At 39.3% G+C, this 27,518-nt stretch overlaps 1 protein-coding gene across 2 annotated transcripts in view; it reads left to right on the top strand.

The window, feature by feature from the left end:
* Positions 1-27,518, top strand: part of Psd3 (pleckstrin and Sec7 domain containing 3) — a 373,120-nt gene that overhangs the window by 300,070 nt on the left and 45,532 nt on the right. For both annotated transcript variants that reach the window (XM_032918497.1, XM_032918495.1), the window contains 2 exons: positions 1,538-1,731; positions 19,830-19,900. In XM_032918497.1, coding sequence (XP_032774388.1) covers positions 1,538-1,731; positions 19,830-19,900 — 265 coding nt within the window. The remainder of the gene's footprint in view (positions 1-1,537; positions 1,732-19,829; positions 19,901-27,518) is intronic.

The raw sequence follows: 27,518 nt of genomic DNA on the forward strand, positions 1-27,518 counted from the left end.
GAAAGTTTATTTCAAACTTCTTAATTTGACAGGTGTTCAGTTTCCATGAGTCTGTAAGCTTTCTGTCGCCTCTGCTGTTAATGTGTTGTGGTCAGACAGGAAGGAGAATATTATTTCAATTTTCTTATATGTGTTAAGCCTTGCTTTGTGTCTACACAAAGCAACCTTGGAGAGAGTTCTCTGCAACGCTGAGAAGACATTTGTTTTGCTTCTGTATTTGGGGGAACGTTTTGTAAATATCTGTGAAGTCCATTTGGTCTATGATATAATTTAGCATCAGCATTCGTCTGTTTAGTTTTGGGTGGCTGTCCTGTCTTTTGGTAAGAGTGAGGTATCGTGAGGTTCAGTGTATGATTTAAGCGGTAGTAGGAGTATTTCTTTTACAAAGTTGGCATAGATGTTAAGAATTTCAGTGTCCTCTTGGTGAGTTTTTTCTTGGATGTGTGTGTACTATCCTTACCTATCTCTTGTGATTCATTTGGTTTGAAGCCTATTTTGTCAGATATTAAAATGACTGCACCAGCTTGCTTCTTAGGTCCATTTCCTTGGAATATCTTTTTCTATCCTTTCATCCTGGAGTGATGTCTATCCTTAATGTTAAGGTGTGCTTTTTTGATTCAGTAGAAGGGTGGATCCTATTTTCACATCCGTATACCTAGTCTGTGTCTTTTATTTGGGAAATGTAATTTTGGTGTTGAGAGGTAACACTGAACAGCTTTTGTTGAATACTGTTATTTTGTTTTTGATGTGTGTGTGTGTGTGTGTGTGTGTGTGTGTGTGTGTGTGTGTGTGTGTGTGTGTGTTGTGCCCTCTTTTGATTTTCTGGTCTGTGACAATTGAATCCTTGTGTTTTCTTCATTGTGGTTAACCTCTTTAGATTGGAGTTTTCCTTCCAAAACCTTCTGGATTGCTGTATATTTACATAGACTTTTCTTAAATTTGGTTTTATCATAGAAGGTCTACTTTCCCTATCTATTCTTACTGAAAATTTTGCTGGTTGAATATAATAGTCTGGGCTGACAGCTGAGGTCTCAGATTCTGTAGAACATCTGTCCAGGCCCTTCTGGCTTTGAAAATCTCAGTTGTCAAGTGTTATTCTAATAGGTCTCCCTTCATAAGTTATATGGACTCCTTCCCTTTTAGCTTTTAATATTCTTTCTTTGTTCTGTACATTTCCTGTTTGGTTTCTATATACCTGGGAGACTTTCTTTTCAGTCCTGTCTATTTGGTGTTCTGTATGCTTCTTGTACCTTTCGGCAACTTCTCCTTTTGGTTAGGAAAATTTTCTTTTGTGATTGTTATTTGTTAAAAATATTCTCTCTGCCTTTGACCTGTGTTTCTTCTCCTTTCTTTATTCCTATTATTCTTACATTTGGTCTTCTCATAATGTTCCTGATAGTCATGGCAATTCTTATGAACAGTGATGGACTATTAGAAAACAGGAGAATCTAGGACAATGAATAACTTGATTCTTGCAAAGTTATGGTTTGTTTCAGTTAAGTCCTTGTTTCAGCCTTTGTGTTTTTTTCTCTTGCAGAGATGATGAAGAGAAAAAGAAATCTCCCTCAGAAGGTACTGATGAGAAGGCTAATGGAACACACCCAAAGACTATCAGTCGTATTGGGAGTACAACTAACCCATTTTTGGACATTCCTCATGACCCAAATGCTGCTGTATACAAAAGTGGATTTTTGGCTCGCAAAATCCATGCAGATATGGATGGAAAGAAGAGTAAGCATTGCCATTTTCTGTTTCACTTATTTCATCTCTAGGCTCAATTTCAAATTTATTTTATCTGAAATAAAGCTAATGATAAAGAAAAATTGTGTTTATGTAAAGAAGTATTCTTGAAATTAGAGAAGGCATCCAGTCTCAATTCGGAGAGTCACTTTTGTGCCCGACCTTTTCAAAGTCATTTCAGAACTGTAGAAATGGAAAACTACTCACAGATCATTCATTTTTCAGCTCTAGTTCACTTGCGTATCCACGGGCTCAACACTGTAGCATCAAAAGGGTGGGCACAGAACCTGTCTTCGTGCTTTACCTCTTGTCTGAATTGGTAACACATAGACTAAGCCATAGATAAGGCCCGGAGACAATGAGGAAAGAAATTCTTACCCAAGGACTGAGTGGAATGGCGGGCCTTCGGCAGGGTGAAGAGGTGACGAGCTGGGGCAGTGGGTAATTTGTACCAGGAGGCTGAGGGACTCACATTTGATGGCTCCTACCACTCTCTCTGCATCGTAAAGTGTTGTTTTCACATTACATAAGTGCTATCTGAAATTTGAAAAGAGAAACTTTGTTCACATAGAATAATATTTGGAAGGAGTGAATAAACAGTTTATGTAGCTGAATGGGCTAAAATTTATGCTCAAAATTACTAGACTTTACCTCTGGGATGTCACTGCCTTCCTGCAGACACAAACATGGAGTAAGAGAGTGGGCAGTGGTGCGTCTGTGACTGGGCTCTTTGCCCACAGTATTACCATGGTATTTACATAGTGGTCAGGAAATGCTCTGTGGTGTGTAGTGACTCTGATACTGGCTTAATTGCTCAATGGATTCCTTGATGTTTCAATGATCTAGGAGCACCTTCCACACATTTCCTGTGAATTTCATACACTAGCCTGACAGACTTTTCTTTGACAGTTTTGTATTTGGTCCATTTAGAGCAAGTGACACCAATTAAAACTAGCTTAGGAAAAAGAAATCTCCTGAAGAAGGAAGATTCCTACCAGTACACACTTTTCATGTATTCCTTTGTGTAGCTTCCTGGGTTATCTGTATTTTTTCAAATTATCTTTATATGCAGCTAGGTACATGACTCTTAGCTAGATGCACATAAATTAAAATTGACAGGAAAGAGTGTTCCAGTCCTTTCTGTTAATTGAGTATATGCTAGGGCAGGACTGTGTTTACCTAACTGAGAAGATGAAATACTGAGATTCGCAGCATCGACTTGGTTGCAATAAGAAGAAAGATTTCAGAGACTATGATGCAGGTCTCGGGAAAGGGTGGGCAGTCACCAAGACAGTCCATGTCTTCATTTTAGCATGCACATCCGTCGCTTTCCCTTCACCAAATAGGAATGACTATGAGTTATGCACACCTCGTTTAAAATCCCTTTACAGCCATGTATTCACCCCTCTCCCTGCACCCTGCCATCGTCCTCTTCAGCTTTCATCTCCAAAGTACAGATGTAGCCATTAGGTACAGGTGTAGCCATTTTCTCCAGTCCAGTATGTATATAATTTCAGTCCATGAGCTAAATATAAAATAGAGACATATCTGATACAGCCAGTGATAGAGGTAAGGGAAGTTTGAAAACAGAGAGGAAATAAGTCCATTTAAAATTTCCTGTTCACCTACTAGAATCCCAACATGGAGGTGACAGAGACAAGAGGACTAGGAGTTTAAGGACCTGCCTAGCTGCATAGTGAGTTCATGGCCACAACCAGATCAGACTCATCATGAGCCACGTTACGTTTGTGAGTGTGAGTGATTGCCAGCGTCACCTACTTCTCTGCTATATGTCTTCAGTGAGAGAAGAACTGAGCCGAAGGACTACTAAGAGATTACATTCCTCAAAACATTGACTTGTCTTGAAAATACTCTTTTACTTGCTTTATGGGCTCAAGCTTTTCAGATTATATACATAATTTTTCACACAAACATATTTTAAACCTTGGAATAAATGAAACCTTATTTCATTTTGCCTTTTAAAAATATGTTTGAAAGTATATATCCAGGTTATAACTAATAATCCTGGTCACACACTTGTATCTCATAGTAGATCTGTGTTTACCAGAACCATGAATCTGTCATTAAAGGAAAAGGTTTAAAAAGTCAACTTGAAAAACAAGATGTCTTTGTTATTTTATCAGACAGAATGAAAAAATGATGCAAATTTGTTTTATCAATGTGGTGTTAATTGTGGAAACCAAGAAAGTGATTACATATTCAAAATATATTTCCCATAATTAAAGTCAGTAATAATTTATCAATAATAATATTTGCTCAACACCTAAACTTCATCCCCAGAACTCCATGTGTGAACTCCTTTAACTTTGACATATGAAGCAAATGCTCTCATCCATCAACAGATAAATGAAATTCTCATTCATCTTAGCGCGGGCTTTATCTAATGCAAAGTGATAGCATAGCAGGCAAAAGGATCTGATTCTAGCTAACTGCAGTTTATTATTAAAAGTGATTTGTGTGAGAAAATGTGCCTGGAAAACAGTTGAGCTCTGTACTTCTTGTGGTAGGGACATCCTGCCACTTGGGTGTATGTATTATGTGACCCTGGGTTGAAGTAGGAGCAGTCAACTCTTAACTTGGCTAACACAATTTGTTTTAAATATTGAAGGGCATTAATTTAGTCAGTTAGTTCCTGTTGACCATGGCTTCTGCAGCAAGGGGATGGGAGCTTATGGTCAGGAAATCGGGAAAGGGAATAACATTTGAAACATAAATAAACTCGTGCTAGGACTCCTCACAACATAATTACTTTTAAGTCACCAGATTCATTTGTGGCCACAATACCATCAGTTCATGATAGTATATAAGAAAAATAGACTTATATGTAATACCATATTTGGATCTTTTTGGTAAAATTGTGGACAAATTAAGTGCTTAAATGGTTTTATTTTAAAACCCATGTAAGTTAAAGTACAGGTAATTAAGTACACCTCTAGAACCTAAACTCTTAATTACATATTATAGATCATATACAAAGGTATGTTAGGCACAACCGGTATCCCTTGAAACTTTTACATAAGGTTTTACTGTTTAGAGAGGAATTACGATTTGTCATTAGTGATTATAAACTTGTAACTAATACAGCTTAACTGTCGTACATCTTAAAATATTAAAAGATAAGAGGATGGAGTATGCTTGGGGCAGACTGACACTTTCCCAGTAATTAGGCATAAACAGCCCAATAGAGTGGAAAAGAGAAGACAAAAGCAAAGGTCTCCAGTACCTATGAAAGGCTGTTTGCTCTAAGAAGTAATTTATGCAATAAGAGACAGCAAAATGCTTCTGTAAATGGTGCCGATGGCTGTGTGTGCATGTGCTTATGTGTATATGAACACACATGTGTCCTGTGTATGTATATATGTGTGTATGCATCCCATGTTGTTGTGTCGGTGGGTACATGTCTGAATGTGTGCACAGACATCCAAAGCATCTCTACCTCAGGTAGAGCATAAAGCTTACAGGTAAAGGAAGGAGTTCAGGATACGTAGCTTTATGGTCTTCAGGAGAAAGAATGGAGCAGCACCATAACCCTTGGGTGTGAGACGTCTCAAGATGGAAAATGACAAATAGTAGAAAAGCACTGATATAGAAACTTTTCCCCCGTTCTTGGAATTGAAACCAAGTGTCTTGTATGCCCAGCACTTAGCCTTCCACAGAAGTGCCCCTGCAAACAGAGAACCTTTACACTGTGCTTTTCTTCTAACACTTAAAAAAATTAAAGCATAGATTAAAAGAAGGTATGTGTAGCCTCATCAATGATTCAGACCTATAACATATGTTTTAACACAATCTTAGATGACTTAGGAAAAGAGATAATCTTGTATTTTTCAAAGGGCTAAAGTTATAGTAAGCCAATTTCACAAGGGAAAACTCAGGTTGCTCATGTAAGAGATTTTCTTTATTCTGTATTACAGTTTAAGCACTCAGTCACGACAGTGAAAGCCATGCAGCAGGAGCATGGAGCTATTGGAGACACAGGAAACAGCAAGGGACGCCATGCTAGTGTTTGGCTCTTCTCCACTTTGCGCAGTCTAGGGTCTCCTGTGAAGGGGCCGGTGCTCTCTCCAGTCAGGAAGAGTCTTCTCATAGGAATTAATACATCGAACACAGTCCATCACAGGCTCGCAAAGAGGGGCACAGACCCTTTCAGAATGGCAACAATATCACACACAGTAAAATCTATGTATTATCCAGATTTGACCCTGTAGTCTCCAATAAAAGGAGTCATGAAATAAAAGTAGGGAGCCAAGGAAACAGAAAAAAAAAATCTTTATTATGTTCTTCTAAACAGGAAGGTGAAAACTCCTGCCTACACAGAAAATAAAGGTGCCATCAGTTATATAGAAAGGAAGACTGAAAAGGAAAAGTAATAAGCGTGTGAAGTAAAAGTCATGCTAATTAGCTTGATTGTGGTAATTCAGTGTGTATAAATATTAAATGTCAAATTGTACTCTTGAAGTACAATCTTTATTTGTTATTAATACCTTAGTAAAGGCATTGCTTTGGAGAGATTTCAATCGTTAGAGGCTAGCTGGCCATCCACAGATCACTTGTTTCTCTTCTCAACACCACGTCACCCGCATGATATGGTGGATCAGGATAAATTCAAGGGTGTCCTTAGTCACAGAGTGGGCTCCAGGCCAGCCTGGGTTATATGAGAACGTTTAAAACAATAATTAAGCTAGAGATTTGGGGCTGGGAGCGGTTAAAACAAAATCTCCCTTTATAGTTCTAGTTGTCATGGAACTTGGTATGAAGATCATGTTGGTCTGATACTAAGATCGCCTCCCTCTGAGTTCTGGAATGAAAGGTATATGCCACCATACATGCCTGCCTAAGGAGACAAATTTCACAAAAAACATCAGCGCTGTCAGGATGTTCCTTTAAACTATGGAGGACACTAGAAATGCAAATTAAAATAAGTAAGATAAAGTATGATTGTTTGCTAAATCCTCATCTATCACAACCAACAGCCAGCAGATTCTTTGGGGAAAAGGGACTAGGGGGCAAATCATAGAAATTCATCAGTTTAGTAATTTTTTAAGACTTTAATGATGGGAATTTTGTTGTTGATTCTGCACTGATATTACCAATCTGGGACGTCTTATTTGACGGACTCTAACATGGCCACTTCTCTAAGGCGGAGAGAACTCAGGATGGGTTATAATTTCAGTTTCCTTTTATACAGGTGGCTGGATAGCATGCACACAAAGCTAGGAACCTCATTGTCTGTCATCAGAAGTTCTGAAAATTCAATCCTACATGTCAAATGTGAGAGTCGGTCCTGAGTCACTCACTGAAAACAAGGTTCATAATGGCAATGCAGGCAGAATTTTTGCTATTGTATAACATTGGGAACAGCGACACTATAATTAAGAGATAATAAAAGTGAATTTTTTTTCTCCATAAGACGGTTGTCTCTTGTAATAGAGAAGAGACTCATTTAAGAAAAGACAAAAAAAAAAAAAAGCAATTATTTTAAAATAAGACTGAAGTTTCTCTTCCCCTTTCCACTTTGTTATTCTGTAGAAACTAGGTAGGTAAGAAGTGTCAGCTATGCAAACAAGGGTCAATAGTGAAAGAAGCCATTGGTGTGTAGAATAGTCCTTTGTCCCATGACAGCTGGGTTTGGTGGACAGTTAGTATTTGCAATAAGAATTCACAGTTCTGTATTCAAAGCAAAAAAGTATGGTTTAAGTAAATCTCCACTTTGATGGCTGTGCCTTTAATTTAAATCTAGCCTGTTAGGCAGTGAAGTTAGTGAAAAGAGGCCGCCCACCGTTCTCCTCAGAAGCAGTACTTCTGACAGGGAACAGTGGAACATAAACTGCCAATCTTTCAGCACCAAAAAAGTCTGGGTACAGAGTCTCTGACGTATTTCTTGCTGGAAGAGAAACTCAGTTTTCTTTGCATCTAATTTTTAGAAGTTCTTCTATTTTTACTGTTTACCCTTTAGGTCTAGTTAACATTTAAGAGAAGGCAGAAAATAAGTTCTATATCTCTGCGATGGTAATTTAATGCAGTATTGAATTCTTCAGTAATTAAAATTGAAATTAAAAACTTCGTGTGGGGAACGCACAGAGGAGTTCATAGGCTTGGTATGCATGAAGCCCAGGACCCATTCGCTAGCACCAATAATCACACTAACAATGTCAGAGTAGTGCAGCGTTCCTTGGAGCATGCATTTCTAGATCCACTCTGTGTCTACAGTGTGGGACAGTAATGAACACCGTACACTGTGACATTTCCCTATCCAGTAAGCAGTTATCGGGTTCTGTTGCTATAACCTTTGCATTTTGAAGTGGTGAAGTGAATGAGCATGGATTTCCTTTTCCTTCCTTATAACTTGCTGGACAGAAGATCTGTTCTTAACATGCATCCAAACAAACAGTGTGAGATCCTTTGTTTTCTTTCCTTCTATTCTCTGCGAGGAAGAACTTTGCACCTTCCCCTTTGTATAGCCAAGCTGGCAACATCACTCCTCATGTGCTCTCAGGCTTGAACAAAAACTCAAAGGACAAACCGTGTAAATGGATGGGAGATGGTTACTGTGGACCTTACTTGGTAAACAGTGTGGCTCTGTCGGATGAGTCAGTGGTGAGGACCTTGGGCTAGCTTCATCTTTTTTTTTTTTTCCATCTTTTTAAAATTGGGTGTGTCTTACTTACATTTCAAATGTTATTCCCTTTACCGGTTTCCAAGCCAACATCCCCCCAACCCCTCCCCCTCCACTTTGATATGGGTGTTCCCCTCCCCATCTTCCCCCCATTACTGCCCTCCTCCCAACAATCACATTCACTAGGGGTTCAGTCTTAGCAGGACCCAGGGCTTCCCCTTCCACTGGTGTCCTTACTAGGATATTCATTGCTACCTATGAGGTTGGAGCCCAGGGTCAGTCCATGTAGTCTTTGGGTAGTGGCTTAGTCCCTGGAAGCTCTGGTTGGTTGGCATTGATGTTCATATGGGGTCTCGAGCCCCTTTAGCTCTTTCAGTCCTTTCTCTGATTCCTTCAACGGGGGTCCTGTTCTCAGTTCAGTGGTTTGCTGCTGGCATTTGCCTATGTATTTGGTGTATTCTGGCTGTGTCTCTCAGGAGAGATCTACATCCGGTTCTTGTCAGCCTGCACTTCTTTGCTTCATCCATCTTATCTAGTTTGTTGGCTGGATATGTATGAGCCACATGGGGGGCAGGCTCTGAATGGGCGTTCCTTCAGCCTCTGTTCTAAACTTTGCCTCCCTATCCCCTCCTAAGGGTATTCTTGTTCCCCTTTTAAAGAAGGAGTGAAGCATTCGCATTTTGGTCATCCCTCTTGAGTTTCATGTGTTCTGTGCATCTAGGGCAATTCAAGCATTTGGGCTTATATCCATTTATCAATGAGTGCATACCATGTGTGTTTTTCTATGATTGAGTTACCTCACTCAGGATGATATTTTCCAGTTTCATCCATTTGCCTATGAATTTCATAAAGGCATTGTTTTTGATAGCAGAGTAATATTCCATTGTGTAGATATACCACATTTTCTGTATCCATTTCTCTGTTGAAGGGCATCTGGGTTCTTTCCAGCTTGAGGCTATTATAAATAAGACTGCTATAAACATAGTGGAACATGTGTCTTTGTTATATATTGGAACATCTTTTGGGTATATGCCCAAGAGAGGTATAGCTGGGTCTTCAGGTAGTGGAATGTCCAATTTTCTGAGAAATCTCCTGACTGATTTCCAGAATGGTTGTACCAATCTGCAATCCCACCAACAATGGAGGAGTGTTCCCCTTTCTCCACATCCTCGCCAGCATCTGCTGTCGCCGGAGTTTTTGATCTTAGCCATTCCAACTGGTGTGAGGTGGAATCTCAGGGTTGTTTTGATTTGCATTTCCCTTATGACTAAAGATGTTGAACATTTCTTTAGGTGTTTCTCAGCCATTCGGCATTCCTCAGCTGTGAATTCTTTGTTTAGCTCTGAACCCCATTTTTAATAGGGTTGTTTGTCTCCCTGCAGTCTAACTTTGTGAGTTCTTTGTATATTTTGGCTATAAGCCCCCTCTATCAGTTCTAGGATTGGTAAAGATCTTTTCCCAATCTGTTGGTTGCCATTTTTTCCTAACAACAGTGTCCTTTGCCTTACAGAAGCTGTGTAGTTTTATGAGATCCCATTTGTCGATTCTTGATCTTAGGGGCTGGCTTCATGTTGATGATTTGCATCATAGCACACAGAGCAGCATGCAGTTGTAAACTTATGAATTGCTAGCTTCTGGAGTTTTCTGCTTAATGTTCTCTGCTGGGTAGCTGAGAACACAGAAGCAAAGCTACAGCTATATAAGGGGTTGAACAAGTTCCCTAAAAGAATTAATCATGCTAGTACTAAATTTTACATAAAAAATTGAGGACTCCTAGAGCACCAAATTAAGAATTTGACCTTTGAAATGAGATGGGCCATTGATGTATTTTTAACATTTTCTGAGCACCAGTTTTGTTCCAGCAATATTTACCCTTAGAGGGGAAGGTAGGAAGAGTCAAATATATGGGAGTAGGTTTTATTTAATTGAGCAGAGCACTAACTTCCAAAAGGAAGGTGATGAAATCTTTTGTGATAGAGACTATGGGTACACATTTTCCAACAGAGAATGAATACAGCATAGAACCCTCAAACTGGGGATCATCAGTGAGACCTTTTGTGCTTAGCTCCGTTTGTGGCTCATACAAGGAATAAAGCTGCTATGTTATCCACAGAAGATCATGGTCTTGCTAAAAGAGTCCAGGCCCATAATGATGCATTAAGTAAAATATAGCAAAGCCATACAATATTATTCTTTGGAAATGTTTGTTGAATAACATATTAGTATACTTTTTAAAGCAAGAAGTTCATTATTACAGAGTAAACACAATCATAAAAATTTTAGAAGGCTCTGTGTTATGTTAGATAGCAGTTGGCCCTAGACTGCTAATGTGGTATTTAATGTATATTGATACTGTGGGGAGGGTGTTTACATGTTTATTTTTGCAACTTATTCTAGACAATATATGCATGTGTCCTGGAACATTTGCATACATTAATACAAGGGAGTATTTTAAAGTCTTAGCCAGATGTAATTAATTCAATGTAAAAGTGTTTAAAAAAAATGACAGATACAGAAAAGTATAATACTTATTACCATGTGATTATCATTCTAAAGTGGTAATGGCTAAAGTGTGATTGTATGTACTTTTTCTCTGATTTGAGACTGTTGCACAGACATCCTTCCTTATGTGCAGAGCGCTGGCTTCAAAATTCCTGTGTACCGATTGGATATTTGCAAATAACCTATGAGCATCCCACATGCATTTACTTCAGTGCTACATTACTGGTAATGCCCAATACAGGCATGTGCTGTGGAAATAGATGTTGTGCTGTATTGTATAGGAATTTAAAAAATAAAAGAAAAATCTTTATGTTCAGTACAAATGCAACCCTAACTAGATGCTCCCTTAACTACAAGTGCATGAAGCATTTTCAAGAAAAAAATGCTGGAGTCTGAGATGCTGATAAATAGCAGGAGACCACATCAAGATTCATTCTCGGTAATTCAGCATACAGCTTGACACACAACAAATTCCAATTGTGCTTTTTAGAACTTTGCAGGATATGGGGAGATCAGATCAGTATCTGTGTTTGGTTGAGCACAGGTAGGGAACCCAGCTGGCTGTGCTATTCACAGTAAACAGATGAGTCTGGGATGATTGAGTGGCTGGCAGTGTTTTAGCATCACTTAGTGACTTGCAGAAAGGCAGCTGACTTGTTGCTCTTGGAGGCTCCACACTGGTGGTCTTCTTGTTCTGGGAAGGTGGGAAGCACTTGAATGTCAAGAAAGTCGATAAATGCAAGCCGTTTGGACTGAGATAGGAACAGCTAAGCAGGAAACATGGGATGGCATCACTTGACCATGTGTTTGAGTTACCTTTCAGAAGTTGCTGAGGCCTCTTACACAGCTCCTGAGTTTGAGAGAACCAGAACCAGACCTGCTGTGTCACTTTCCTTAAAGAACAAATCCTGTCTGGGGGCTGCACATCCTTGCCATTATGAATTATTTTTATTGACCTGAAGCAGCTTTTGCCCAGAGGCATTTTAAAGGTGCCAGTGAGCCTTGGGCTGCTTCACAATTACAGTGACTGACATGGATAGCTATTTGTAGAGGTGCATGCTCAGCAGAGGTGTGCTTGCCTCATCCCATAGGTCACGGGGTGCTTCTGAATTTAAAAAGGCTTGATTGTTACCAATAATCCTCCCCCTCTGACTATCAGTAACCTGCTTAGAGATGGACTCTAAGGCACTAGCAACATTTCACATAGCACTTAACCTCTTCGTAAGTTTTATAAAAAGCACAAGGCATGATGAAAACTCGTTAGTATGTTTGCTCTTAGTTTAGTGCTTACAGGTTTCACTTGAGTGAAGTTACTAGGCTTCAGTAAGATTTTGCTACACTCCACTTTTAAAAGTCTACTTGATCAAGTTTCCCAGCATCTTCCCTCAGTTACATCCGCTTTATAAGATACCTGCTTGCTAGAATTTTAAAGTCAGTTGTCCCTGTGACCCTTCCTTAACCAACCCTGAAATATCCTCATAATTTGTCATTCTATATTAAGTTCCTATAAGCCTGTTAATTTTCTGATGTTTTATTCTGTATCCAACAGCATCTTAATAGAACACTTTATATTTTTTCCATAAATGGTCTTTTCTATCCTTTGCTTTTGTTTTTGTTTTAGATGTTCTGAAACTGGGTCTTACACTGCAGCTTGTGCTAGTCTGAACTCTGTAGCTCTATTCATTGCTAGTCTTAAGCTCATGACAATCCTCCTGCCTCGCCTTCCTGAGTACACACTGGGATTCTGGTCATAAACTACCATGCCCCACTGTCCCATCCTCTTTTTCCACCCCATCTTCTAATGTGCCTACCCAAATGGTAGCAAAAGTACTGTATGCAGGCTTCCCCATGATGCTAATATCTGCTGGGTCATATGTTGTCTATCTGCCTACTTAGGACATTTTGGAATTGGAAATGGAAGTTGTTTCTGCTCTGTAGATACCAACAAACCAGAGTGCTTTTGGAGGTTCCACTCTGATTTGAGGAGAGGGCTGTGTTGTACTTATGATAAATGTATGCAAGTGTTAAATTATCTAAGGAAAAGTAATTCAAGGACAGAGATGTAGCTCAGTGATAGAGCATTTGTCTGCCATGCCCCAGGCCAGAGATTGAATTCCAGGAGATGGGATAAAAGGAGAAAGAGTGAGGAGAAGATGAATGTTAATGTTCGGAGAACGAAGGAAGTATGCACTGTGCTACAAAAGCAGACAGAAGACTCCCAGATGAAACAACACTTGACCTGATTGAAGTCAAATGGTTGGGTCATGATGCTATCTTGGAAAGAAACATTCTACCAGGAGGTAGTATGAGGTTTGCTTTAACTAAATTCAAAACCACGTGTTTCCACGACTAGCAAATCAGTTTTCCTGAATGAATAAATAAATAAAAGGGTATGTCATTATTCTCAAACTTCCCACCCTGTTTCTTTGTAAGTCCTATTGAAAGCCCCCCGGGGCGGGGAGACCCTCACTCAAGTCTCGGGGTGACGCGACCCCCCAAGAACTCATGTAAGACTGTCCTTGCTGTAATTTATACGAGGTTTATTGATAGAAACCAGTGCACTGGGGTCGAGACTCGTATCCCACGCAGGGGCAGAGGAGTTCGACTACCAGTATCGAAGAGAAGGGGAATTTAAAGGAAAAAAACACAACCCAAGGGGATAGGGAGGACGTCATTGGAAAATGTCCAGAATACCAGTGAAAAATCACAAGGAGAAGCTTCCTGTTTCTCAAGATTGTTTAACTTTATGGTCCTCCAGTTCCTGGGAGAAGCTTCCTGCTTCTCAAGATTGTTCTTTAAGATTTTAATCTAACTTTATGGTCAGCTAGTTCCTGGGAGAGAGTTGTCGAACTGGCTGGTGTAATTATCAGTTCTATGGTCAGTCAAGTTCCTGGAACAGAGTCACTGAACTGGCTAACCTACATTTTTGGCTCTACTCTGTTTACTAGGGGGTCTGAATTTTCCTGGTCCTTCACTATCTTATGTGCATATCCAGTTACTTTCTATGCTGTTTTACAAAGCCAGACATTTTACATTCATCTTGGACTTGTAGCAGTGGCCACCCATGGAAGCACTTCTTAAGGGAAAGCAGAATGATACATATATGAATTCAGTTTCAATGAAGCATATGAGTTTGGTTTGAATAATGCATCTATGAGTGTGGTATAAGTGATGCATATATGAGTTGTTTTTGAATGTTGCATATATGTTTGGTTTAAAAGATACATATATGAGTTCAGTTTCAATAGTGCACATATGAGCTCAGTTGGAGTGCTGCATATATATGAATTTGGTTTGAATAATACATGTATGTTTGCTTTAAGTGATACATATAGAGTTTGGTTTTAATGATGCATATGTAAGTTTAGTTTGAATAGTGCATATATGAGTTCAATTTGAGTGATGCATATATGATGGTTTGAATATCCTTTTGCTTAATAATGCTTGTATAGAAAGGCTAGGTTGTCATTTCTAGTTCATTGATACCTCAGTGTCAGCAGAGGTTAGGACTAAATGCACACAATGAATGTGTTAATAAGTACATTGTACTTCATGCCCTCTCCCAGGTAAACTAAAGGTGCTAAGTGTCCTCTTTCCAAAAAGAAGAAACTCTTCTCCCTCTCCCAACAGATAGCTATCAACTACCAATAGCTCCTTGATTATGGGCTCATCCCTCATCTGTGCTAGCTGAATTGATCTTTTGCTGATCAAAAGATCTTTTTTTGTTCTCCATCTTTATTAACTTGGGTATTTCTTATTTACATTTCGATTGTTATTCCCTTTCCCGGTTTCTGGGCCAACATCCCCCTAACCCCTCCCCTTCTCTATGTTCCCTCCCCATCCTCCCCCCATTACCACCCTCCCCCCAACAATCATGTTCACTGGGGGTTCAGTCTTGGCAGGACCAAGGCCTTCCCCTTCCACTGGTGCCCTTACTAGGCTATCCATTGCTACCTATGAGGTTGGAGCCCAGGGTCAGCCCATGTATAGTCTTTGGGTAGTGGCTTAGTCCCTGGAAGCTCTGGTTGCTTGGCATTGTTGTTCATATGGGGTCTTGAGCCCCTTCAAGGTCTTTCAGTCCTTTCTCTATTCTTACATTCTTTATGCCTCCATTTTGAAGATGTTCCTGAAGACTTGGCTAGAAAGGGTTTGAAGGGAAAGGAGTTGGGGTGTTGATAAAGGTATTTTGCTTAGGGCTGGGCATTGAGAATCATTATTCTAAGTACTGACTAGTTATATATCTTTCCACTATCTGCAGAACGACGCTCCCCCTGCCCAAGGTTGAGAGCAACCCACATCCGAGTAGAAACATAAAAGTTCAGAAGCAAGTTTGCTGACATGACCATTTCACAAACTAAAAGAGTGTCTTAGAGCTATCACACCTCAGCAGTGGGTTTACAATTACCTGGTCAGCCTTCAAATCAGATCAGTTGGTTATCCTATAATAGTTATGCCCTATTAAGCCAGTAGGTATATCTTGCCTGGCAGTTTGGTATTTTTGTATGTAGAGTCTAGCTTCTCCTCCAGGAGCATGTGTTGAAGTAAAGCTCAACTCTTCCTCCCAGCCCCATGCTCCTAGAAATAAGACCCAGACTCAAAATATATTTACAAATACTTCTTTTCTCTTACTAGAATCATAACTTAAGATAATATATTTATTTTAATGAACATTCTGCCATATGGCTGGTTACTTACCATGTGTCTGTCTTGTCACATCTTCCCAGTGAATCTCCTGCCTGACTCTATCCCAGAGTTCTTTCTGCTTGCCAGATGTTCTCCTTCTATTATACCCTTCCCTATAGGCCATTCATGGGTTTGTTTAATGGACAGGTGATGCATCCATACAGCAAACAGGATATTTTCTCTACAAGCATGAATAGTACTTTCTGGTACCATGGAAGCTCACTAGCAGGAAATTTCCTGATCAGTTTGAAATTTATTTCTTTATAATGAGCAAATCAAGTGTACACAAAAATAAGGGTAGACTGTATCCTGATCTTATTCACACGCTTGGAACAACTGAACAATGTCCATGTGAAACTTGTAACATCAACATATTAGAGGTTTATGACCAGAAATACTAGGTGAGTCATATTTACAGTAAGAGAACTGGTAGGAATTAGGGTGGTAATGAACTTCAAGTGCCTTACGCTAGTTCAGAAGGCTTTGTGAAGTTATCAGTGGCTTTGGGCTAGACTATTCTAGTTCTCTCCCTTCATGTTCTGCTCTCTGTCCATAACGTAAGCTTGTTCCCATCATATAAAAGAAGGAAATCTTTTCTGGGAAGTCAATGGATATAGGTTAGGCTGCCCCAGTTTTGCGTTTTATAAAATACAGGTAACTGAACAGGCCAGACTCTGCTTATCTTACAGAAAAAGAATATAAGAATCAAATCATTTTTTAATATATAAATTGCCTTAAGTTTCAAAGGAAATCAATTTAGAAATGTAACATTACAATAGTAGTCTTGTGTTTCTACCACCCTGTTATAAACTAATGCTGTTATAACCTAACACTCTCATTTGCTTAATACTGTGTGACTCATCTCCCCCTGGTAGCTTCTATTATGCTCTTCTTGGACCTAATTGCTTCAAGCACTAATCTGAAAGATTCAGAGCTACTCTTTGCTGATAAAGATTTAGTACTGTAATAGTTCTCATGCTTGTGGATATTTTGTTAGGGATGTTTGCATTGATCACCCTTAGCTTTCCCTATTGATTCCTGTATCATCTGTGGCTTATCCAGATCTTTACAACCTAGTTGCACGAAGCTGATTCTGTACACCTGAGCTGTCATCTGCAAGATAGATACTTGGGGGATTTGAGACACCATCACTAGGGAAATAAAGTAACGTTTAACAATACCTTCTGCACGTTACAAATCTAATCTAGATGTGTCCTCATTGTATTAGTATAGAACGTTTACTCACTGCATCTTTGTTTCTGAGTCCAGAAAATATTGGGTTTATTTTGGAATGCCTTCATTGAGATTGCAGTGTATTTTAAATATATTTCTCTATGAATTTAATGATACTGGAAGAATATTGCTCCCTTGTAGAGTTCGTGTTTTAGCTCATACATGTGAGATATTTTAATTCTATCTATAGAGTATGTGCAGAGTAAGCATTAGCTGCTGCTCTTGTTACTATGACCATATTTGTTATGCTATTTCTTCGTTTTTTGTATTATACTTTTGATGCTTGCATTATTACTCTCTAGAAATGTTGGAGAGAGAAGACACAACGATGCACCTCTCTTCTAAGATCTTAGCTGTGAGCAGGGATGCATTCGAAGGCCCCAGATTTCAGAGAAACTAAAGAATGTATATTAATCTCCCCACTTCCGGTCACACTACCTCCTTTCCAGCTCCTTCTTCCTAGGGTGTCCCTAACATTTTCTTCATCCGAATTGCCTCATTAAAACACTTTTGGATTATTCAAATGAAAAAAACCTCTTAACAGCTTTCTTAAATTTTCAGGACTGCAGAAACAATTGGTTACAGCTATGTTAATATGAGTTAAAGGTCATTACCTACCTGAAATATTGGTGTAGATCAATTACAACAGATAAATACAAGGCTAGCCCAGCCACCACAGCAGGACTTGGGTAAAGCCTCCTCCCCTCTTTCACTCCAGTTCTTTATTTTAATTTACTACAAGCCTCTGGGTTTGAACTCTCTTCTCCTGTCTATTTCACAGTTGTCATTCTGAGGGCCAGTGCTCTTCCTTCCGGTTGTCCACCCCATGGTGTTTCACAAGTTGAGCCTTACTTCATGCAGACTCAACAGCAACTCTGTGAGGAGGGCAGGGAGTGGAGTGAGAGAGCCTCCCAGCCTACTCCTGTGCACAGTGGCCTTCCTTTTTCCAGGTCACATGTTTATGCCCAAAGTCCCTGAGTAAATAGAGGTGATGGTAGTCCCTTTCCTTTAGCACTGTGGAGAGAAACACTCAGAGCTCTGCTTTACTGCAACCTGCCTAAAGGCAATGAACACTTCTTGTGAGCACTGCGAATTGCTTTATTTAAGTCTTAACCCAATTGTAATTAACCAGCTAAGACTGTGCTGTACACTTCTATGGGAAATGGGAGGGAAAGTAGCGAGTGCAGCAAAGGGTGACATAGCATTGGTCCTCGGGGTGACATGGGGTTGGTCCTTGGGGTGACATGGCGTTGGTCCTCAGGGTGACATGGCGTTGGTCCTCAGGGGTAGTGTTCAGGTTGCTGTTTCCCATGGAGTGCTCTTCAGAATCTGTTTCTCAAAGGTGCACTGTGGTGGTGCTAAAGAGCTTTTACTTGGGCTCATAGACAGATTTCTTCTTTATTGTAGAAAAATAACTTTATAGATATGCATTAATGCCTCAAGATCTCATATGCTAAACTCAGAACCTCAGGGAAACTTTTCAACACTAGGGCCTATAAACACATCAGAGGAAACAGATTTTTCTCTATTTCTGATCAGTGTTTAGCCAGTCCTTTGCTTATACAATGTTATACAGGTTAGCTACATATTTTAATTCACGGGCTAAAGTCCTGAGGGGTTGTGTGAATTTTCAGGGAGGAGGTCAATTCTGAGATAATGCGAATTCCAGAAGGCACCATGATACATCCCAGTCCCCTTTGCAGCAGATGACACAGATCATGGTCACTCCTGTGTGCATGATTCTTCTGTGGGCAGGATCAGAATTTATCATCATCTTAAGCACCATGGCTACCTGATAAAATCTCTCTCATGTTAGCACACTATTTCTTTCAATAAAGGATCTTGTATGGTGCTTTAAAAAGAAACCCGAAATACTGTCAGCACATACCTTTAAACTTCACGTAGTAGAAACAGAAGGAATGGTATTTTCTGTTTCCCCTGGTAACCTGCAGAGCGGATGTTTGAGCTCTTTCTTGCCAGGTGGCTATCTCAGTATGTTGCTGGCAGAAGCACTTGGATTCTGTAATGGATGGTTACCTAGATCCCAACCTGAGAGTCTGATCCCAACCTGAGAATTCTGTTGAAATTGTTATATGAATACTTCCTAAATGAATCAGGAGCCCAAATTAAAGAAGAGCAAATGTATGCTAGAGGAATATGAGTAAGTGCCCCCCCTCTGGTTTCAGCTAACATGTTTATGAGAGCAACAATCAGGTGACAATGTATTTCAGTTTTATTAGAGTAAATTGTGGATTTTGATCTGTGGTTTTGCTTGAGTGTTTTGGTGAGTTGCTTAAGTGAATAGAGAAAATCTGCATTATATTCTAGAAAAATAAAAGGAATATAAAGGCTTGTGAATGAACTGATTTGGGGAATCTTTAAGATGGTTCCTTAAGCTGGTTTTACACTGCGTAAGAATCTGTGAATTCCAAAGATGAAGGATGTCTGTTCTTAGTCATTCCAAGTCTAGGGAAAGAGACATTTAGTTAAGGAAAACAAACTCAATTGCATTGACCCAATATCAGCATAGAGTTCTATACAGACTGCCATGGGTGAGGTCTCAGAGCTATGCTGTGGTTGAAGCATTGTGGTTGAAAAATGCCAGGGGCTGTCCTTTCAAAATCTAGCCCTTAACACCTTCTCTTGAATTCCTATGTATCTCTAATCTGCCTATTTTGTGTTCCTAGTCTGGGATTCATCTGTCCTGTAGGACAGGGTAAAGCTATGCTCCTATGATCCTTTTTGTAGCTTCTCCTCCTTCCAGTTGTATGACTATGAGTAAGTCACTTCTCTGAGCTTACTTTTTTAACAAGGAAAGTCATGATACCTGCTTGACCCGGTTACTGTCAGGATGAAATACATCAGCACATGGGAAGTATTTCAGAACAAATAGATTTAAGGAAACTTTTAGTTTTCATTGTATTGACAGCTAATAACCCAGGAATATTTAAAGCAGTCGTCACATTGAAGTTTCAAATTGTCGTTCTGAAGAGCTGACCTTGTGAACTAAACTTTTCCATTTCCCTTCTCGTAGCTCCAAGAGGAAAGCGGGGATGGAAGACATTTTATGCTGTCCTGAAGGGAACAGTTCTTTACTTACAAAAGGTAAAGTACAGAGGGTCAAACCAAAATTCACTGCTGGAGGGATACTGTGTCGAAAGCTTAGGTGCATGCATTGTTCCTGCAATGACAGTTTATTGAGGACCATGTGTTTTGTTCATTACCTTGGCTATAACTCACTAGGTTATCCTGACTTTACTTAATAATGGCCCTTGGCAGTCAGCAGTTCTTTTCTTCTCACCTTAATTAAAACTAACTCCCAGATCAAATGATGATCCATAGACGTGTCATTTAGGGAGTTAAAGAGACTGTTAAAGGCAAAGGGAGGAAAACCAGTGCACTCAGCATCACATGGTACAGAGTCATGTGATACAAAGTCATGTGGTGAGGCCCAGTACCTGCTGAAATTGCTGGAGGTAGTTCAAACCGGAGCAGATTCAACCACAGGTACAGGATCTTGCTGAGTTGATGTCCCTGGAACAGAAGGTAGGACCTTGTCACATATAGGACCTACAATGCATGCACTGGATGGGATGACGACTCAGTAGATGACGGTTATGGTCCATGGTGACAAAGGCATTCCATCCTTACTTGGTCTGATGTGTCTAACAGGTTTACAGGCCTAGATCTTTTGATATGATTTTAATAGGCATGTGTGTTCATAGATAGTAATTAACATGTTTGTTTTTCTTTTTTAACGATCATGTTATTAGTCTGCACCTTGTGGTTTGTGCTGGGCAACTGGTGGTTTTTAATCACACAAACATGATGTAGAGTCTTTCATTCTTCATTGGCATTTTTACTCAAAGTACAAACAACTAACTACTGCGATGTAATATGAAGCCACTTGGACTAGGCTCAGTGTGAAAGTCTTTGTTCCGTTTAGTATAAAGTATTTTAAAGCTTGTCAACAACTTAGACCAGAGCATAGCCTGATCGTGCCCAGCAGAGCTGTATGAAATACTGACTAAACGATGATCTTTTTATACTAAGGTATGCATAAAGTCACATGAAACACCTGTGTTATATTAATGCTTAGAATCTGTGTTTGTGTGTGTGTGTGTGTGTGTGTGTGTGTGTGTGTGTGTGTGTGTGTGTGTGTTAGAAAAACCAAAGTTATATAGATGCATATAGACACATGATCAGGGAAGTGGCTATAGTAAGCTAGAGGTTGTGCATAGGTAACAGACCGGTGACAAGGCCTAATTCCATAAGTATTTATTGTATACATTGATTACTCATTTAATATATTATTTAACCATCTTACTTTCAATCACATATATACATACATGCACATTTTTATGAGCTGAAACTTTTGCACTTAATAGTTCAGATGTATCCCAAGTTTCCTAGGTACATTTTTTTTATCAGATTCTTCACTTCCAGTTCCAGATGTACAGATTTGTTTGAGGTTGAGTTTATAGTTCCTGTCTCAGTGAAAGGTCGTCTCCAGAGCTTCCGGCACCTAACTGTGTGAGCGGAGACTGGGAGGTTAAGCGACAACTGCATGTTTAACTGGCAGTTGACCAGCACTTACCAAAGGCAGCAGGATTTTACAAACCGTTCTGTGAAGAGGCAGGACGAGCTGATGCTGAGGAGGAGAAAGGCACTAGGATCAGTATCTGAAGGGTTAGGGAGACAGGCATAGAAAAAACATGGTATCTCCCCTCTGCAGTTTTTAAAAGATTTTAAGTGTTCATATTTTTAGTTGTATGTGTGCATTTGCGTGCAATTGTCCATGGAGTCCAAGGATAGTGTCAATGCCCTGGACTTAGAGTTACAGATAGCCGTGAATCATCGAATGTACATTAAGAATTGAACTCCTGTCCTCTGAGAGAATGATCCAAGTTCTTATTGCTGGCCCATCTTCCAGCAACCTTTTACTGTTAATCCAAGACACATTTCCTGCAACAAGTCCAAAGGTTTTAGAACTGAATGCAAGGAAATGAATAGAAAGATGTGTGGGGGTGGATGGGGGGAACACACGTATGGGGGAGGGGGTGGGGATGGGAGCTTGTGGACAGGAAACCGGGAAAGGGAATACCATTTGAAATGTAAGTAAAGAAATATATGTAACAGAAAGAGAAAGATTAAAAAAAAGAAAGGTGTGTGTGTGTGTGTGTGTGTGTGTGCCTATCTATAGTTGTATATAGTCTTTAATAAAAACATAATAATACTGTTGAGTGCATTTAAATACTATTGATTATTGTAGAGAAATTGTACTGAAGAACAATTTCTTCAAATGGTGTTTTGCTTGCTCTTTCACTTCTGTCTTTGTTTGAGTTGTAGCTGCTCCTTGTTGTTTGGAGCACTGAGCACCAGGCAGACTCCGTTTCCTATGGTTCCAGTTATTTCAGTGTTTAGTCGTTCAGTGTAATAGAGTCCTACTTCTTGGTGCTTTCGGTGGCCTCTTCAAAAATCACCACCAACAGTTTTCTGTGTTGATTTTTGTTTTACTGAGACTATAGTGGTCACGGGCCTTAAATATTTAGGTATTCTGATCCCTCTACTTGGTGTTTGCTCTAAGATGTATATGGATAGCCAGATTTTCCACCCCACTCTGTTCCCCATGGTGTACACGTACGGGGCTTTCCTGGGCTCGTTCTTGTGCACGTTGTTCTGCCTTCAGACCATGCTGTGCTGGAACTTCGTTAAGTTACGGATTCAAAACTGTGATTCCTCCCACATTCCTGTCTCTCTAGATAACCTTGGACATTTGTGGGTCTTTGTGAATGTAGGATTTATTTTTTAATGTATGTTTAAGATACTGATCGTATATTGATTCTACTGAATCTGTAGGTTGCTTTTAAATAATATGGATATTTTAACAACATTAAATCTTCCGTCCCCAAACGTGGCCTATCCCTTTATTTTCCTTCTGTCATTTCATTCAGCTGTACTTTACGGTTTCCAGTGTGGGACTCTTCTGTTAACGCGTTTGCTTATTCCCAGTTGCTTAACGTCTATTAACACTTCTCTAAAGAAGTTGTAAAATCCTCATCAGGTTGTTTCCCCTTAGTATATGCAAATGCAGCCGATTTTGAGTTTATAATACACAACATTGCTGATTTTTATTAGTTCTCATGGATTTTTGTGGATTTTAGAATTTCTTTATACACCATCATAATGAACTGTGCCTAGTTTTAAATATTTTCATCATAATATTGATAAACTTTATTGAATTTTAATACTGTTTTATAGATTTGTTAAGGAATATGAATACCAATGTGTACCCCTATATGAGACCTTTATTTCATTTTGGTTGATTTCCCTATGTTAAATTATATTCTATTCTTACTGATAAATACTTTTAGTTTGGTATTTTTTTTAATGTACTATTGAATTCAGCCTATTGTGATTACTGGTAGGGTTTTACATCTACATTCATCATGAATATTGTCTGGTAATTTTCTTTTCTTACAGTATTTTTTTATAGTTTTGATATCAAGGCCATGTTGGTCCCTAAGATAAGTTTGGGTATGTTCCCTCTTCAGTGCTTTGGAAGTGTCTAAAAAGTATTAGCATTAATTCTTGGTGGGACTAATCCACTGTTGAAACCATTTGGTGCCAAGCTTATCTTTGTTGAAAGGTTTTTGGTTATTTGGGGTTTTATTTCTTTCCATTGTTATTCAGTGTTTCTTTCTTGTAATAGATGTTAATATGCTCTGTTTTTCCGTGATTTAACCTTGACAATTATGTTTCTAGCAATTTGTCCATTTCTTCTAGATTGTCCAATATGTTGCTACCTAATTAGCCGTAAAAGTTTCTTAGTAATGTCTTAATTTCAGTATCATCAACTGAGCTATTTCATCTCTGATTTTGTTATTTGGGTGCTTTCTTCCTTTATTATTCTAACTAATTGATGTCCAATTTTATCAGAGAAAAAATACTTCTTAGAGACCTCAATTTCTTTCCATTTGTTTTTTATTCTCTTTTCCATGTCTTTGTGATATTTAATTATTTCCTCTCTTTGCTAGTTTGTTTAGATATAAAATTAAGAAATTCAATGTTTCCGCCTTCTCTACTGCAGATGCACATTGCCATGAACTCCTACTGGGGCTACTTTTCATGCATCCACTAAGTTTTGATTTCATAAGTTGTGTCTATTTTCATTTGTCTCAAGGCAATTTCCATTCTTTCTTTTGATTTCTTGAACACATTGGCTCAAAGAGTATGGCAGAGTCTGTCTAATTTCTGCATATTTCTTGTGCTATTTTCATACCATTAGTTGTAAGGTGTGATTGAAATTATTTTAGCTGTCTTTAATCCTTGAAGCTTGAACGATAACATGTGATCTGTGGTGGAGAGAATGCACTTCAGAAGAACGTTGTGTCTGATGCTCTAAATATGTCTAAATATTTCACCTATAGCATCCGTTCAGTCATTTATTGCCTTTCAGCTTAATACCTGCCATTTTATATCTGTTACTGAAGTGAAACGTGGAAATCCATTATGTGTTGCTTTTTCCTCATGTCTGTCAATCTTTGATACATAAGTTTAGAAGCTCTAATGTTGTGGGGAGGGAAGGGACAGAGAGAGAGTCTGATTTCTTTTTCTAGTGGATTGACTTTTCTATCATTACATGACGGTTGTACACCGTCTCTCTTGGCCATTTAATTTGAAGTTTATTTTGTCTGGTGTAAGTGGGACCATGTCTCTTCTTTGCTGGCTACAGTCTGCATGGATTTTCTTTTCCATATTTTCACTTTAAGGCTGTGCCCTTCTAAACCTAACAGAAGGTTATTTTGATGATAACATCTTTGTTTTGATATGTCCACTTAGCCATTTCCCTTTCTTTTGGTTGAATATCACAATCTGTGAAGCCTTGCTGTAAGAGTAGCATGTTGTGGAAATGCCCTTCACCTATAAAGGATACTTTTGTCAAGCACTATTCTTCTGTGGTTTTTTTTTTGTTTTGTTTTGTTTTGTTTTGTTTTGTTTTTGTACTCACAATGTATAAACTCTCCCAGCCCTCTCTGAATTGTTACTGCTGCAAAGTCTAATGAAACCTTGTGGGCATTTTGTGGTGTATGACAAACCATTTTTCTCTCCTATACTTGGATTTTTCATTACATCGTGAGGTTTGGTGGGATTTGTGTGCATCCATCACACTGATCGGTTATTTGCTGACTTCCTTCCCCACGTTTGAGAGGTTTTTCTGTCATTGTTTCTTTGAAGAATCCCCCACCCCCTTTTGTCCTTTTTTCTTCTCATACTTTGATAACGATTATGTGGGTGTCCCCACTGTTGAACCCCTCAGTTAAGTATTTCCTCTCAGGTATTGCACTCTTCAGCCTAAAACTTCCTCTTCTACCTTCACATAGTTTTGTTTCTCTGTTTCTATAATCATTCCGTTATTTATCATGTTATTGAGCTTATTGAACCTCTTTATCATGACTATTTGCTGTTTTGTCCTATGCAATTAATTACCTTCCTTTCCTTACAGTTGATTTCAGGAAATGTATTTTTCTTCCTTAAACCAAATTCTTTATTTTTTTATGTCTCTTCTGCGCTCCATTTTAAAATCTTTCCGACTGAAGAAACAACTACCTCTGATAGCTTAGAAGAGCCATGCTCGAAACTCTCACCTCTCAAGGCCTGTTTAGAGATTCCTTTAGAACATGTTGTTTCTTTGTGCCTGTGCATGCGATTTCTCAATTATGGAGGATTGTGAGTTTCTTTTACGAAACCCATTGTCTTCCCACCCTCTGATCTCTATCTGCATTGCTCCGGGTTATCCGGCTCCAGGGCTGCAGGCTGCCCAGCTTTTCCTTATTTAAACAGTTATTTCACATTCAATATATGCCAGTTCACCAACCGGGTAGCATTTCCTCTTGGCAGTCCTAACAGGGGTCAGAGCACTGGAAGCATATTCGCTGCCTCCCCGTCTCTCCCAAGGCAGAAATCTTAAGATTCCCCCTGCACAAAGGTGTTCTGTGCACCAGACTTTGCTTTTCTTCTTTGTTCTCTGCAGCCCCAGGCCCCCAAGCTATCAATTCTGCTAAAGTCTCGAGTGATCCAAGGCAAAGGTTGAGTTTCTGAGGTTGACCTTGAAAAAATCTAGACTCCTGGCCACGTGTTCTGCCTTCTTTTCCCTCCCTAGAGAGGAACACTAGAGTCAGTGCATTTCCCCAGACTGTTTGAGGCAGTGCTGGCCACAGCAAACCACCCACCTCTTTCTTTTGTTCTAAGCAATCCCCAGGCATCCAAAGCCAGCTCCATCCTGCCTACAGGGCGCCAAGAGGGACTCTTTACAGGGGTGATAGGAATGTTTTTAAAAATGTCTGATTCGTTGCTGCCCTTTAACTTGCGGCAGTGATACTGTCTATAAGGTTAAAGGCGTTATTCTGTGAATCTAGCAGCCCCTTGTATCTCACCAGATACGTGGAGACGGTGGTTGATAGTAAGATTAACCGTGCTCTAACTTGGCCAAGTATCTGGTATTGTCCCTTATTCTCCTATGGAGTTGTTACAGCTTCTGATTTATATGTTCTTTTGTGTGGCCTTCCCAAATTAGCATGTGTGCAGGCTGAGCCCATACTGATCCTTTCAGATGGTTTTGTCTCTGTAGGGAGCAAGGTTTTGAATTAAATTCCACATAGCACAGCTGTTTCTCCCGAATAAATCCCATCTCCTGGCTCACTTTTTTTTTTTGTTTTCTCTAACATCTCCATCTTTGACTAAAGCCCTCTTTTGAATATCTAACCACAGGATGTCCACCCCCTCCATCTCCTGGTACATCTAGGCATGGGAGTACTCTTGCACTCAGTATTTTATAGAGTGATGCAAAAAGAAAAATGCTGTTTCCAAGTCAACAACTTTTTCACTCCTTCTCCCTTAGAACTGTACTGGTGTCGCTTCAAGTCATCTAGATAGAGATGAGAGGAGCTGGGGGTTATGGGGGAAGCAGCTTTGTGCTTGCTGCTGCTTCAGCATTAGTTTGCATTAGCGCTCCAGAAACAATTGCTTCTCCTGACTTGTGGAGTACCGCAGAGTGCATCTGGAGAAAGTTGTATAAAAAAATCCCTTCTATAAAGAGAGAAGACTGGCAACAAACGTGTGTGTGTGTGTGTGTGTGTGCGTGTGCGTGTGTGTGTGTGTACATTTTACACATGTCTGTGTGTATGAGGGGGCATGTGTGTACGTGTGCATATGTGTATGTTTGTGTATATATGCGCATAAGTATTGGATGAGGGTATCTGTAAATCAGTAAGAATGCTGGTATAGCTGCAAAGCATAGCATCTTTTAAAATGAGAATAAGAATATTAGCAAAGGGTCAACCATGTTTTAATGAAATTTATATTTTTTATTTCTGAGATTATAATTGTATCGTTTTTTTCCCATAGAACACACATAGATTGTCCAGTGCCAAACACTCAGCCCTGAAAACATACATATGGGTAACATGATACAGATCAAATGGGTTATATTTAGGAATACATATGTATGTTCATATGTGCATGTAAAAACAGTTAGCAAACACAGAGGCCTTGGATTTGAAGGAGAACAGACAGATATAGGAAAGGGGAGCCAGCCATCTTTAATAATCAAGTTCTGCTTTCTTTTTATTATTGTGAACATTCTTTTAAAGATAAAAACGTCTAAAATATGAATGCTTGAAAACTGAATAGTGATGAACAGTGCCCACTCAGAGCAACCTCG

The sequence above is a fragment of the Rattus rattus genome, chromosome 13 (assembly GCF_011064425.1).
Source record: "Rattus rattus isolate New Zealand chromosome 13, Rrattus_CSIRO_v1, whole genome shotgun sequence".
NCBI classification, from domain to species: domain Eukaryota; kingdom Metazoa; phylum Chordata; class Mammalia; order Rodentia; family Muridae; genus Rattus; species Rattus rattus.